The sequence below is a fragment of the Protomyctophum bolini genome (genome assembly GCF_963924005.1).
Source record: "Protomyctophum bolini genome assembly, chromosome: 19".
In the NCBI taxonomy this organism is placed as follows: Eukaryota; Metazoa; Chordata; class Actinopteri; order Myctophiformes; family Myctophidae; genus Protomyctophum; species Protomyctophum bolini.
Window position 1 is genome coordinate 35,749,029 of NC_137880.1, and position 15,689 is coordinate 35,764,717.

Below are 15,689 nucleotides of genomic sequence, written 5' to 3' on the forward strand. Positions count from 1 at the left end.
CAGGACAAAAACGGCATGATGTCTCCAAACCGCATCTCTACTTCTTATTTATAAATACACATGGTTTTCTGTACATCACTCTTCCTGTTGATACTAGGTGTTAACAGCTAAGCCTGCTACTCTCAAATCTCAATTGTCCAATGTTCCGTAGGGTCTCTACCGTGTGTTGACTTTTGGGGTACTACAGTGGTCTTACCTTTTCCTATGGCAGTAGCATAAACTACCATGATACATCTCCAGAGAACAGACAAACACAATGAACGACTCGGCACAAACATCAGATGTTGTCTTAAAGACCAGTTGCAAATCACCTTGAAAGCCTACTGAGTGGCAAAAAACTACTTTCCTGCCCTGACAGCCCATACATCCACAAACAGAAAAGTCCTATCTGATTGCAATAAAATATGTTACTCACTTTGCCACTCACTTTATGAATGCGCATACCCTCTATTGGGTGTTTTTACACAGATCATGATCCTTAGCAGCAGTAGTCTCTGAGCCATGTAGTAGTTTAGCTTTATTAGGATTGCATTGCAAGAAAGGTGTGTTTATTGCCAAAAAAAGGTGTTATTCATCTGGAAGACATATAGCATTATCATGGAGAGCCGCTAAGCATTACGGTCTATGTAAAACCACCAAATAAACAACAGTGGTGCAATAATAGGCCCTAAATATATATACTGCATCTCCTTAAAGACCTAAAAGAGTGGGTTACCTCCTGCTGCAGAGTGTTGCAGGCCAGACTGACCCTCTCCGTCTGCTTGGTGAAGGCAGCGTCAGTAGGGTGGTGCTCCCCCTCCCCGCCCCCCCCTCCCCCTGGACCCCCACACGGGTGGCGTGCAACGCCTGCAGTGCCGCGGCCACCTCCCTGGCTCTCTGCTCATTAGCCTGGGAGAAATCAGACACAATGCAGCTTAGCATAGCTCAACAGTGGGAGGGCGCACGCACGCACGCAAACACACACACGCTCACACACACACACACACACACACACACACACACACACAAAAACAATATGCTGCACACCTCCCACTCCAGCAGGGCCTTGTGAGCCAGAGTTTGACTGACAGGACGGCGGCAGCATTTGTTCAGCCTCTCCGTCTCCCGCGTCACCCAGCCACGGAGGCGCGTCAGCCTCCTCTCTCTGTCGGTGACCGTGTGATGCGTCTGTTCCACCTCGCGGGTCTGAAGACAAGACGTTCACAATGGAATTAAAGTTTGGAACACATTTGACTGAGGGACTGCCATTGGATTTTTTTTTAATTTTCGTTTTTCATGTCATTATGAAAGCAGGGATAGCTTCAAATTGACATATTGGTTGTTCAGTTTGACCCACCAGTTTTGGAGGCTTATAGAGTAATGTCTTGCAGAAAACACAGCGAGTTGAGAAAACAGGCTTGAAAGGTTCTGTGGTCTCTAACATTACACCTATAGCTACATGTTTGGGCATTTATTTCATATTTACATTTTCAGCTCTGACACATGCTCTAGTATGAGTCTGCCTGTGCTATCAACTCATTTTGAAAAAAAGTTTTTCTCCTCTGGTGAAATGCTGGAATTTGCGCGATGGCAGTCTCTCAGTCAAATCTGGTCACAGATGTACACTGTACAGCACACTGTAAACCTCTGTTTCAGAAATTGTGCTACATAATAAAGTGCATTAGAATCAGAGTCAATCTTTTTGTCACATCACATCAATTATTTAATTGTGCAGGCTCATCAATGCAGTTATCGATAAGAGAATGAGATCATAAAACAGAGGCCAGGGGAGGAGACAGTGTATAGCGAATCTGCAAAATACATTAATAGAATGCATGCAAATGTTATTAAAGTGCGTAATAAAAATGAGTCAAGATAAGAATGTATTATAATTATGAGAGACAGTCCATTTAAATCATTTCAGTTGGGTCTGTGCAGTGGCAACAGGCTTAAGATTATTGAGTGGTGCAACCACTCCTACAACCAGCAATGTCCATGTACACCTATGTACTCATGTATGTACCGTATGTATGTATGTGGTCATGAGCACCAGTATATGACTATAGGGTAGGGGGCGCCAGAAACAGAGAGAGGGATAGTGTTGCAATGTTGCCTGCTAATGAGAGAGAGAGAGAGAGAGAGAGAGAGAGAGAGAGAGAGAGGTGGGGGGGGGGGGGGGGGTTGCACCACTCAGTTCACACGGGTGTGATTCTTTTTTATTTAGTATGAATATGATGATGATGAGGATGAATATTATAATTTCTAGCAGAAAATGAAATATCCCAAAGCTACTCCAAAGGTACTCAAAAACACAAACTGTTTTTGTTTACCGACAAAAAAAGGGTAGTAGTCGAGTAGTAACTATAATTGTATTTTGTGAGTAGCTGTCCGTGCCCACCTGGCGGTCCAGCTCAGCTTGTAAGTTCTGCCAGCACAAGTGGAGGTCTCCCAGGCGCTCGGCATAACGTGTGCGTTCGGTATTAATGCCGTCTACTAGCGCCATCTGAGGTCCACACTGGCACAGGTACTCCAGAACAAGCTGCCCGTTGGCCATGCCCGCCTTCATCTCCTTTAGAAAGAAAAGACACAATCTGCAGCTTTAACAAATAATTACTAAACCTGGCTCAAAACACGTTGGGCTGCAGCATGGGTGAGATATCACAGTATTTCTATCTGTATGAACCCATTGGACCCATGGTAAAAAACAGAGACAAATATGGGAACTAGGCTAAATTAGCCAACCATAATATGGTACTTAAAATATATGGTGTCCTTGACTAAGCTCACACCAACCCACAATTATGTAGAGAATCGTTCTGACCCGAAATTGCGCATACAGCCATGGGATGCAAAACGGCCCATGCAATGCTACCATGTTTCTTAATGTTAACAGCTAACAAAACTATGAGTTTATAGACGGGTAACTGCAAAATACTGAGTGTATCAACGTTCCAAACGAGAATCGTGTAGGAATTTAGCCACAGTGCTAAGAGGAGGATTAAGTTGTAATGCGATAACATTTAAAGATGCAATCATCCAACCATCATCCTTAAATTACTTTAAGAAGTTATGTGGCCATTAAAAAAACGAAACTAGTCATGGAAGAAAAGCCTTTGAATGAAAGTACATTATTGGACCATAAAAGCAGAGGAGTGATGGAGCAAACAGTTCAACGGGCGGTGGAGACAGGATCACCTGGCAGCGCTGCAGGGTCTGGAACAACCCCTCGGCATCTCTGGCTTCAAGGAGCGTCTCTCTCTCCCGTTTCAACATGGCGTTCAGCTTGTTCAGCCAGGACTCTAGCTCAGACAACAGCCCCACGGGAGGCCAGCTCGCCAGCAGCAGCTGATGTACAGATAGATACATGATATACAGTATAAATATGTTCTAAAATGTATATTTGAAAAGATACCATTATGTCACATGTATCAGTGCTGCAGGGAAATACATAAATTCCAGTAATTGTCTCCACCAGGCCGAAGGCATGGGGAGAGAGTATGTTTTATTGTCTCCACCAGGCTGAAGGCATGGGGAGGGAGTATGTTTTATTGTCTCCACCAGGCCGAAGGCATGGGGGAGAGAGTATGTTTTATTGTCTCCACCAGGCTGAAGGCATGGGGAGAGAGTATGTTTTATTGTCTCCACCAGGCTGAAGGCATGGGGAGAGAGTATGTTTTATTGTCTCCACCAGGCCGACGGCATGGGGAGAGAGTATGTTTTATTGTCTCCACCAGGCCGAAGGCATGGGGAGAGAGTATGTTTTATTGTCTCCACCAGGCCGAAGGCATGGGGAGAGAGTATGTTTGTCTCCACCAGGCTGAAGGCATGGGGAGAGAGTATGTTTTATTGTCTCCACCAGGCTGAAGGCATGGGGAGAGAGAGTATGTTTTATTGTCTCCACCAGGCCGAAGGCATGGGAAGAGAGTATGTTTTGCACTCCGTCCGTGTGACTGTGTCACAGAACAGCCTGTTATAGAGCCACCAAGAGGCCGACTTTTGAAAAACCTTTTTTTTTTACTCCTCCAGATTCTGTCCAAAAATATATTACATTTCAAAGTTGGCAGGATTGGCCCGTTTTGAACAAAAATCATGAAATCATGAAAGCAGCGTGCAATTTACGTGAAATCTTTCACAGACTTTCCTACTAGGCTGAGGACTATATCCCAGTTCCCACCATTTTCACATTGCCCTGTTATAGTGCCTTTTGCAAAACACATTTTTAGCACAAAATGCCTCAAATCATCCAATTGCCATCAATGGTGTAAGAACAAATGGCACCCTTTTCACATTGGCCTATTATCGAGCCACCAGGAGGCCACAACCTGACCAGGGCCACTTTTTCTAGTTAATCATGATTTCCAAGCACGTCGTAACACTATTGTAGCTGCATTGTAATGCACCATTTAATGTTGTGCCTGGTCACACTGCTAACCGCATCTTCTGAGGTAATATTGCCTCCTTTAACCCATTCTGAACGGGAACCCCTTTTGGTGTTAGCATCATGTCGTGCTTTAGCTATTGAAAAATAGCAGATCTACAAGCTCATAGCGTGCCACCGAGTGGCGCGCTACGAGCTTGTAGGTCTGCTATTTTAGAAAAATCGAAGAACGACTGACATTTTTAGAATCTGATCTCAGGTCAGAATGGGTCAATCAGACCCAGTGTGTGTCCAGTGGAAACCTCGTATGAATCTGATCTCAGGTCAGAATGGGTTAAATACGCCTCTTCTAAGTCAGCCAGCTAACAGTCAAGACATCAAAAGGAATCTCTTTTTCTAACATGGCAAACGTCGATGCATATTTGCTACGCTGTAGATTATGTGCTCGGATCACTTGTGATGAATGGGAAACAAAGTGAACCGGAGCAACGTTTGGTATGTTTCCTTTCAACTTTCAACACGACTAAAGACTAAAGAGGACTCTCTTCTGTCCATTTATGGTTGAAAATCGAGCGTTCACATAACAATTTTCATTCACGGAGCCAAAGAACCGTGCAGCTTCGCTAGGTTTTCCATCAACGGTATTGATCTGACTGTAGCTGTGCTACGTCAACGCATTGCACCACTTTTCTATTGTCCTAGAACCCACAGAGAAAGCAGCTTGTTTCCATCAGCTCAAAAAAACGACGGTATGCAGAAAGTGCAACACATCGCTCCAGTTCTTAGATCTTTACACTGGCGCCCTGCCTGTAAAATAATTACATAACACAGTTCTTTTAAATCAAAGTAAAAAAAATAAAGAAAAATCTGTTGGCTGCTGGGTTTATTAAGATTTTTTAATCATTCTTCTGCATTTAAAATCTCTTATTTTACTATTTTCACTTAATTTTTACGTTATTAAATTCACATATCGAGTGCACTCGAAAGTTTCCAGGGAAACTGGTGCTGATTGTTGCTGATTGCTGAAATGCGTTTAGTTTTTTACGAGGTTGATCAGCGTGGGGGTGTGGAACGCGTGTGTCAAATGTGATGGGTGAAACGGATCTCGAGTTACGTGCATTACACACACACACACACACACACACACACACACACACGCACACACACACACACGCACGCACGCACGCACGCACGCACGCACGCACGCACGCACGCACGCACGCACGCACGCACGCACGCACGCACGCAGAGACGTGGCGCATTTATAGTAGGATGATGCTTTGTATGGTCCCATTAATATTAAACTTGCAGCAAATATATATCTTTTGCTTCATGGTATACCTGCTGCTGTCTGTCCAGGGCTTTGGACCGGCCCGATAGGAGCTCGCTCCAGCTGAGCTCCATCAGGGCCAGGCGGCGGTTGCTTATCTCAGAACCGTTGGCTTTGTTCAGACGAGTACCTGCCCTGGCTACGGATGTCTTCTGGGCCGATCTGGCCTCCACCTCCATAGAGAAATCCTGCAGGAACAAAACAGACATCATGATGAAAAAACAAATGATTGGAGGACACGCACACGCACACACACACACACACACACACACACACACGTGCGCACGCACACACGGGCGCACGTACGTACGCACGTACTGTACGCACAGAAGCATCTTGAGGGATTTCCACCGTTGTGAAACACTTTGTGAAAGAGCATCAGGTTGAAACAAGACAACACAGTCTGTAAAAAATCCTCAGACACAGAAATTGGCAATCATCTGTTGACATGGAGCAGAGCACGTCAGTAATTAATTTCAAACAGCTTGCTCGTATCATTGCTGGTGTGCATTTAACTCTGTTCCAGTATTGTGTCATTTCATATTACACACAGCATATTATATATCTCTTCTTACCGCCTTTTACTTATCCAAGAAAGCACTTTGGTTGGGTTACTGTATCTCAGCGCCATCATTCGTCATCACACTGCACAGAGTCTCCCCCTGTGTGACCGACCACAGTCATCAACTCTGCTCTTTCTCTGCTTCTTACCAAGAGCTGAATGACACAGCTGGGGATATGTTCCTGATTGCGGCCGGTAGTGCCGTCAACCTCTAGCGACAGAGTCTCCAGCCGGGTGTGGGCGTCCGACAGCCATCCATTCAGCCTCTCCGAGTCTCTCTGGTATCTGTGAGAGAGATGGGTGCATTATATAACCCATTCTGACCTGAGATCAGATTCATACGAGGTTTCCACTGGACACACACTGGTCTGATTAACCCATTCTGACCTGAGATCAGATTCTAAAAAGATGTCAGTCGTTCTGACACTCGGTGGCGCGCTACGAGCTTGTAGATCTGCTATTTTTCAATAGCTAAAGCACGACATGATGCCGACACCAAAAGGGGTTCCCGTTCAGAATGGGATAATACTGTTTATTCTCTGTCACAGAATGAAACAGGACACAGAGAGAGAGACAACAGGTATACAATGCATTTGTACAGATTCTCGCTGTCAGACGGAGACTGAGTCCAAGGCTGTTAACAATAAGCTGTGTATTGGTCATTTTCAGAGTCCATTCATTTTTCCAATGAATGGACTCTGGGGGTAGTTTAGTTTTTTCGTCAGAAGCGACACAGACATGGTAAAACGTATTCAGAATGTTATACTTATACTTTGACTTAAAAAGGGAAACAACCAAAGTAACTAATTGAGTAAAAATGTAATTTCCACCCGTGAAAATATAGGGCATTAATTTGAGGAAAAAACTAATTTCCTACCCAACAAACAGCACTGAAATGATGATGTTGTAGATAGATTTTTAGACGGTTTAAAATTAATAATGATGATGTGGGTCTGCAGAAATGACTTCCGCTCGCATAACTCTTGTGTTGCATTCCCTTCCTCTTTCAATTACTTCTGCAGAACTGGAACATATTTATTTATCCCATTCTGACCTGAGATCAGATTCATACGAGGTTTCCACTGGACACACACTGGTCTGATTAACCCATTCTGACCTGAGATCAGATTCTAAAAATGTCAGTCGATTTTTCAAAAATAGCAGACCTACAAGCTCGTAGCGCGCCACTCAGTGGCGCGCTATGAGCTTGTAGATCTGCTATTTTTCAATAGCTAAAGCATAACATGATGCTAACACCAAAACGGGTTCCCGGTCAGAATGGGTTATTATAATACTTCTGCAGAGCTTCACCGAATGAACTGGAACATATTTATTTCCACAGATCATTAAAAAAAAAAGTGATTTTAGCCAGGAGATGTTTTACTCACTGGCATATTGGTACAGATGGGATAAAACTTACTAAACTGCTGATGCTAGACAGTAAAGTCATCGTTTACACCTCATTTACACGTGGTCATTTAACCCATTTTGGGGCAGGAACCCCTTTTGGTGTTTTAACCAATTTTGGGCGGGAACCCCTTTTGGTGTTTTAAACATTATGTTATAATTTAGCTATTGAAAAATAGCAGATCTACAAGCTCAAAGATAGCAGACCTACAAGCTTGTAGCGCGCCACCGAGTGGTAAAAATGTGCGCAAATCTTTAAATATATATTCTTTCAAAGTGAATGTTTTTAACTCAGGTCTAAATGGGTTAAGCATTATGTTATACTTTAGCTATTGAAAAATAGCAGATCTACAAGCTCATAGCGCGGCACCGAGTGCCGCACTACGAGCTTGTAGATCTGCTATTATTTTTTTTAAATGAAACCAAATGGAGCCGTTTCATTTTACGCTCTCAAGAGTTAAAGATCTATTATAGGTTCCATTTGATTTAGCTGGGGACCACCTGCTGGAACCCCCCTTTAAGGACCACTGGTTGAAAACCACTGCTGTAAAGCAGTGGTTTATTTCATGTCAAGGACCACTAAATCGACATTTATTAGCCCGCGGACCCTCATTTGAAAAGATCCGGCAGGGACCCCCATAAGAGAAGATATGTACGGCTCTATAGCAGTGATTCTCAACCCGTTTAATTTTCCAGGACCCCCAGTTTCATATGCATTAGGCTATGGCATTCATCACCGTTTGGTTCCATTTGTACACTCTCAGTTACAGACCCATAAGGGTCCATTTGCTTCCAAACTATCATTTAGCCGGGGACCCCCGGGAACCCCCTCAAGGACCACTGGTGGTCCCTGGACCACTGGTTGAAAACCACTGCTGTAAAAGGTGTGAGAAGTGGTCCTATACCTGGACCAGCTCTCCCGGAGGTCTTGGCAGCTCCTGATCTCGTTCTCCGTCCTCCTGTGGAGGCTGCGCCACCGCAGCTCCAGAGCTCCTCCTGCCTGGGAGACCGAGGTACTGCAGCCTGCTGCGTCACCGCCGCGCTGCAGCCCGTCGCCCTGGTCCAGGAGCAGACCCAACACATCTCTGCTCTGCTGGAGCTGGTTCAGGACTCGCTGAGGGACACAGAGAATCACTCGCTAAGGGACACAGAGAATCACTCGCTAAGGGACACAGAGAATCACTCGCTAAGGGACACAGAGAATCACTCGCTAAGGGACACAGAGAATCACTCGTTAAGGGACACAGAGAATCACTCGCTAAGGGACACAGAGAATCACTCGCTAAGGGACACAGAGAATCACTCGCTAAGGGACACAGAGAATCACTCGCTAAGGGACACAGAGAATCACTCGCTAAGGGACACAGAGAATCACTCACTAAGGGACACAGAGAATCACTCACTAAGGGACACAGAGAATCACTCGCTAAGGGACACAGAGAATCACTCGCTAAGGGACACAGAGAATCACTCGCTAAGGGACACAGAGAATCAGAGTTATAATGTTACGAAGGAATATCACTCAGGCCGCGCGGCAGTGGCTCAGAGGTAGAGTGACCGGATGGTTCCCAGCTCCACCCTGGGCATCCCCCCCAGAGTTATAGTGTCGAAGTGTCCTTGAGCAAGACACTGAGTCTGAACCCCTAATTGCTCCTGATGTGCTGGTTGGTGCCTTGCATGGTTTCCTCCGGCATCGGTGTGTGAATGTGTGCGTGTGTATGCACGCGCAGGCTGGGGCCAAAACAAACCGACCGATCATCAGATGAAATGTAAAAGTGGTCACTGCACTCACAGGTAAAAAAAAATAAAAAACGTTCAGATGCCGTTTTCCTCCCAGTGTCGATGAAGAAGGTTTAGGATGGATGTTTACAGTCATCTAGATTCTAGGGGAAACAAAAAGCAGGCTAACCTGGCAGGTGTCCAGTCTCTCCTGTGTTTGTTCTTGGGGACAGACGTCGTCATGGTCGTCTCCTTCAGGCTCTCTGCCACTGACCAGGGTCTCCAACTGATCCAGCAGTTGGCCCAGTTGACCACAGTCCCTCTCCCACTGGCTCCACTCCTACACACCATGCAGAACCCCCCCCCAAATAACATTATGCTCATGTCATCCCAAGAGGAAACGTTTGCACTGTTCAGTATGAATGATATAACGTTATGTTTGACACAATGTTTGACACATTGACAAAAATGTAAATGCAAATTTGGTACTACAGTATTTTGACAACAATACAAGTACAATTTTAAAATACAGGAATTGGACTTTACTTGCTGCTTATACTTAACCCATTAAAACCGGGAAAGCATCTGTGCCATTTTAGATTTTAGCATTGCATATGTATTAAAAAAATAGCAGATATACAAGCTCACAGTGGGTCACTTCGCGCAGTTATGCGAGATCTGCTATTTTTGAACATTTTTTGAAAAGACTTTTCAAAAAATGTTCCAAACACTTAGTGTTTGGAAGGAATTTGTGGAATCGGCCTCAGGTCTTTTTGTGTGTGATTTAAGTTCATTTTATTCAAATCTGGACCTCATTTTCACTGTAAAACATCTCTTTGAAAAGGATGATTTCTCCACAAACACATTCCAACACAATTGACAACAGGCAGGCAGAGGGTCAGCACACCCACATCACTTTACTACAGAACATGTTCAAATAAAGTTAAAAACAGGAGGGGAATGCAAAAGAAAATGACCTCTCGTCCTCTACTCGAGTCTTGAGTAGAGTCAAGTGCTCCAACTGAAGAAGTATTGTACCGAGAGAAAGGAAAACGTCTTGGCACATCTAAAATAATCTACATAAACTACATAATATGCCCAGTTGACAGACATGGCCCACCTGAAGCCGGGTCTGAGAGGCTACTTCATGTTGCAGAACCTCTCGGTTCAGAGCGTTGATCCGGTGCTCTAGCTGGACGCGCTCGGCCTCCAGACTCTCTAGTGCCCCCGGTGGCTGCTGCTGCTGGAACAGATGCCGGAGGAACGCCGCTTGGGATCCAAGGACCTGGAACAACTTCTGGGTCGTCCGAAAAGTTGTGGGAGTTACAGGAACGGTTGGTTGGGAAGAAGCACCATCCAGAACATGGCTATAGGTCAATAATTATTGAGAGTCTCTGTGTTGTGTTTTGAAAATGGTTTCGTTCATGCATTTCTCAACCATGAAAACCCTAACAGTACGTTTTAATAGCGGGAGACCAACCGCTTGAATTTCATTGGCTATCGCCCAATCACCCACTATCGCCGGGCGACGTTCCTACGGCCACTTTTCGACCATCGCCTGTTCGCCTGCTATCGCCTCTATCGCCAGTAGTTTCCTGGGTCCCATTGACAAATAATGCACTTCGAATGCAAAATTCGTCTGGCTGTCACCCACTGTTAAAACGTACTGTTACACACCTATCTACTTCATTGTATGACAAACACCGAAAATAGCTGATACACAAGCTTGCAATGCAATGCTCCTCTTTTTCTTTCTTTCCTTCCTTTTTTTTATCCCCCACACAAATTGGGACACCAGGGGTAATAATGTGGTTATAATGCAACGCAATCCAGTTGAACAACAATAAAACAGACACTGCATTTATTCCAGGGATTTACTGTAGTACAAAGGAGACAGACAGACAGTTGCATACCTGGTGTCTGCAGAGGAAGGGCTGTACTTGTTGGCCGGGGCCGGGGAGCAGCTCTCTGGCCTGCTTCGCGGCGTACGTGCTTAAGCTCTCTTCGCCCAGATCCAAGAGGCCGGCGAGGCCCTGGATCAAGGCCCTGGAACTCTGCTGCAGCTGGGCTTTCTCCTGGGGAGACTCTCTGACGTGATGGATACTTCTTAACGCATACTGTCAGGGAATCGACAGACAAAATGCTTAATGTGTATAATGGCCTGGGTGGTTTTCTACTTTGCATGTCATTCTCATTGTTATTCACATAACCTGGGTTACACTAACGTCAGCTCCTATCAAGGCAAAACTTGAGGAAAAGATTATTTAAAACATGCACGCACGCACGCATGCATGCAGGCACGCACTCAGGCACGCACGCACGCACGCACGCCACATGATGGTTTCTTTGCTTACCTCCAAATGTGGGCTTTCCTTTATGTCTTTCATTAAATCTGTCTGTCCGAGGTCCATGTGTTCAAAAACACACACCTGGCTCTTCACGTGCTCCAGTCCAGCCTGCATGAAGAACATGTCCGGAATGTAAAATGCCTTTCTGTGTTGGTTTAGATGCTATATATATTGTGGGTTATGTAATGTGATGTTTTGTGTAAATAAATGTAATGTGAAATGACAATGGAATTCCAACTGCATTGAACGAAATTGCACACACAATAAATGGGCCTGCAACAGTTACTGGATGTGGAAACAGTTGGTACTCAAGCTTTATTTATAAACACTGGCCCAATAAATAAAGTCATCATTTTGTTATCCAAAGATAAATCCCATTTCAGTCCAATAGGGAGAAAAAAAAAACTCATCCAGAAGTACAATACTAGCTGTGTATTGATGAGCTGATCTACAAGCTCACGACGCATCACAGCGTGACGCCTTGTGAGCTTGTAGGCCGGCTATTACATTCCTAATTATGATCACTATGAATTTATGATGATTACAGGTTGAGAAGAGAATCAGTGTTGTAGTTCCTATACCTGATATGGGTGTGTGAGACCCAGGTGTGTGTGTGGAGGTGTGTGAGGCCCAGGTGTGTGTGTGTGAAGGTGTTTCTACCTGATATGGGTGCGTGAGACCCAGGTGTGTGTGGAGGTGTGTGAGGCCTAGGTGTGTGTGTGAAGGTGTTTCTACCTGATATGGGTGTGTGAGACCCAGGTGTGTGTGTGGAGGTGTGTGAGGCCCAGGTGTGTGTGTGTGAAGGTGTTTCTACCTGATATGGGTGTGTGAGACCCAGGTGTGTGTGGAGGTGTGTGAGGCCCAGGTGTGTGTGTGTGAAGGTGTTTCTACCTGATATGGGTGCGTGAGGCCCAGGTGTGTGTGGAGGGTCTTCCGGGATGAGTTGAGCACTGCCTGGGCTGTGTGGAGACATTGTTGAAGGCAGCTCAAACAACGCAGGCCGTCTGGCTCCTCTGCCAACAGGCCAGGTCTGATCTCTGACTCCAGTCTGCCCAGGGTTTCACCAGGTCTGATCTCTGACTCCACTCTGCCCAGGGTTTCACCAGGTCTGATCTCTGACTCCACTCTGCCCAGGGTTTCACCCAGGGTTTCAAGCTCCGTCCACAAACACTTTGGACAAAGAGGGGAAAGAAGAAGAACCGTCAACTAACTGTCCTGTTGATGTTTCATGATTTATTCCTTTATTTCATTACTTAAACCGAACGGTATCCGAAGAACTCGCCAGTTTACCAACTCGCCGCGATTTAGTGCATTTTAGTTTTACTTCACCTTCATTTAAATTGCATTGAATTGAGAGAGAGAGAGAGGATAGTAGTTTAGAGTTTACACTAGAGAAAGTAGGAATGCTAAAAGTTTTAACACCAAAGTACCGAAACAATGTAATTCATTAGTAAACAATTCCTGGAATGGTAGGTCTACTTATCATTGGTATTATTCACATAGTCACCTTTTTATCATCATCTAGCTGACCATTTAATTGAACAAAATAATTTGATCACTTTGGAAACGAACTATAACATCTGTGGGTTTGACTACACTACACTGATGAAGACAGCATGTTAGCATAACGATGAAGACATTGATGAAGAACTTTCGACGCGGCGACTTCGTAAACTGGCGAGTTCTCCGGTATTCAACCGAACATACTTGACTGAGGACGCAATGCTTGTAGATCAGCTATTTTCGATGAATGTCAATGTATACCCCAGAATAGGGATGCAATAGTCATGTGGTAAAGTGACTTCAAGTCGAAGTCCAAGGATCAAACAAACACCTAACTGTAAAAGAAACTCCCATAACAAAAACAGGGTATCTATCTATATTACAACACAGCATAAGACACGCCAAACCACTTCATTAATCCTGAAGACTGCAGAAGAACCAGTGACAGGAATGGATAAATAAAAGCAAAACACATTGATTTTGCACCAATCATCCCCTAGGTTTATGGGAGCTCATCCTCCCACACTTCACGCATCCCTCCCCTCACGAGTCGACGCACAACGTCCTTCATGTACCTCACGTGAGAACCTCCTCCATGTCTACTACTATAATATCTTACATGAAACGAGACTACAAGACGCACTTTGTCACGCCTGCCACACCTACCCGGTCTTCCTCCCCTTCTTTCTAAATAATATCCTCTTAATTCTAGGTAGAGGCAACCAATAAACGCAGCTATAAATGATAAAATACTGTAGTTTCAGGGGTGCCCAAAAGGTAGATGGCGATCTACCAGTAGATCACAAAGGCTGTGCAGGTAGATCACAGCATGGTCCTAAAAATATATTGAATTTAAATAGGACTGTTAAAAAATTACTTTGGGGAATCCGACACTTGAATTATCGTGACTTGTCAGTTCAAACATGCTTTATTTATTTATTTTATATATATTTTTTTATCCCACGATTTTGTAACCCATTCTTCACCCCTGTGTCAATCATCTACGTAATGTGATCCTGGGCTCTACACACACCCTCCACCAACCTAGTCCCCATATATGGGGGACAAGGGGACTTGAAATCATGCTTCCTTCTCAAACATGCTTCATTTACCTCCTGCTGCAGTGATCTGAGCTGGTAGTCATGGGGCGCAGCAGCGCCCCCCACAGGAGTCAGCAGGAAGTCTGTGATCCTGTCCAGACAGAGCAGCACCCTGCGCAGAGACAGGTAGACCTCTTTCTCCCCCGGACCATGGGAACTGTCTGCACCGCTGTCCTATAGGATGTTCCACACATGGGATGTTATTGCTGCTATTGCTATAAACAACTTCACTTGTGTGTGTTTTTAACTGCTGGATAAACATACAGCATTAAGCAATACATTAACCAAAGTCAGTTTAGATTTGGAAGTAGCTGGGCACTTGACTCGGCTCCTTTACAAGCACGACGTTTAGACATGGGCTTCAGGAGTTTATCAAAAATTAACCATGGTATGAATGGCCTCTTACAGTGAATAGCACAGTTATTATAAGAACACTGCTACACAAGGAGTCTAGACATGAATGAAAGTAGCCATTGTTCAGGTGTTCACTTAGATTGATGTAATCTGTGGTTAAAGTAGCACTTAGCCACCACCACACACACACACACACACACACACACACACAGTAGCCACCCTGTCGATCAGTGTTCATTTAGTTGACTAAGACTAAAGACTAAGTCGACTTAAGATTTTTCAGAAGACTAAACTGAAACTAACTGAAAAGTAACACTGCCGTCTCATTTTTGCTCACAGCTGCGCACACACACACACACACACACACACACACACACACACACGCACACACGCACACACACACACACACACACACACACACAGGATACCTCTGTTTCCATGCTGTGTATTAGTTGCTTTAAGGAGGCAGTGGAGTCCTGTGCCTCGTGGAGAACGGCAGCACCAGAACCAATCATCTCCATCTCCTTCTCTGACCCCTAAACAAAACCACGGGAGGGAAGATACGGTAGGCATAGGATCCAAAACCACGGGAGGGAGGATACGGTAGGCATACAGTAGGATCCAAAAGGATGCACGCACTCGCACATCTCCAGAAACTCTACAGATGCTGAACAAAAATATACGTACAGTGAAAAGGAAGGGTTGTCCGACCACACACTGTGTATCAGCTCCCAGGAAACTTTATTTAGGTAACAACGTTTCGACCCTTACGGGTCATCGGGTACCTGACGAAGACCCGTAAGGGTCGAAACGATGTACCTAAATAAAGTTTCCTGGGAGCAGATAGACAGTGTGGACAATATACGGTAGGCATTCACACACACACGCACTAGTCTCAGGCGCTGTTTTCCCGAATATTTGACGATGGGATTCTCAGATTGCACACGCACAAATACGAGGAGGGAGGACAGAATATACTAGTAAAGTAAGAAAAGACAAAAGAGCCTTT

General features: G+C 44.9%; 1 protein-coding gene across 2 annotated transcripts in view; it reads right to left on the reverse strand.

The window, feature by feature from the left end:
• Positions 1-15,689, reverse strand: part of LOC308334451 (nesprin-2-like) — a 60,372-nt gene that overhangs the window by 176 nt on the left and 44,507 nt on the right. For both annotated transcript variants that reach the window (XM_080791207.1, XM_080791206.1), the window contains 14 exons: positions 15,109-15,216; positions 14,339-14,500; positions 12,615-12,893; positions 11,730-11,831; positions 11,289-11,492; positions 10,496-10,672; positions 9,566-9,715; positions 8,562-8,770; positions 6,399-6,534; positions 5,699-5,875; positions 3,175-3,324; positions 2,378-2,548; positions 1,027-1,185; positions 716-888 (listed from right to left, as the gene is read on the reverse strand). In XM_080791207.1, coding sequence (XP_080647333.1) covers positions 716-888; positions 1,027-1,185; positions 2,378-2,548; positions 3,175-3,324; positions 5,699-5,875; positions 6,399-6,534; positions 8,562-8,770; positions 9,566-9,715; positions 10,496-10,672; positions 11,289-11,492; positions 11,730-11,831; positions 12,615-12,893; positions 14,339-14,500; positions 15,109-15,216 — 2,357 coding nt within the window. The remainder of the gene's footprint in view (positions 1-715; positions 889-1,026; positions 1,186-2,377; positions 2,549-3,174; positions 3,325-5,698; positions 5,876-6,398; positions 6,535-8,561; positions 8,771-9,565; positions 9,716-10,495; positions 10,673-11,288; positions 11,493-11,729; positions 11,832-12,614; positions 12,894-14,338; positions 14,501-15,108; positions 15,217-15,689) is intronic.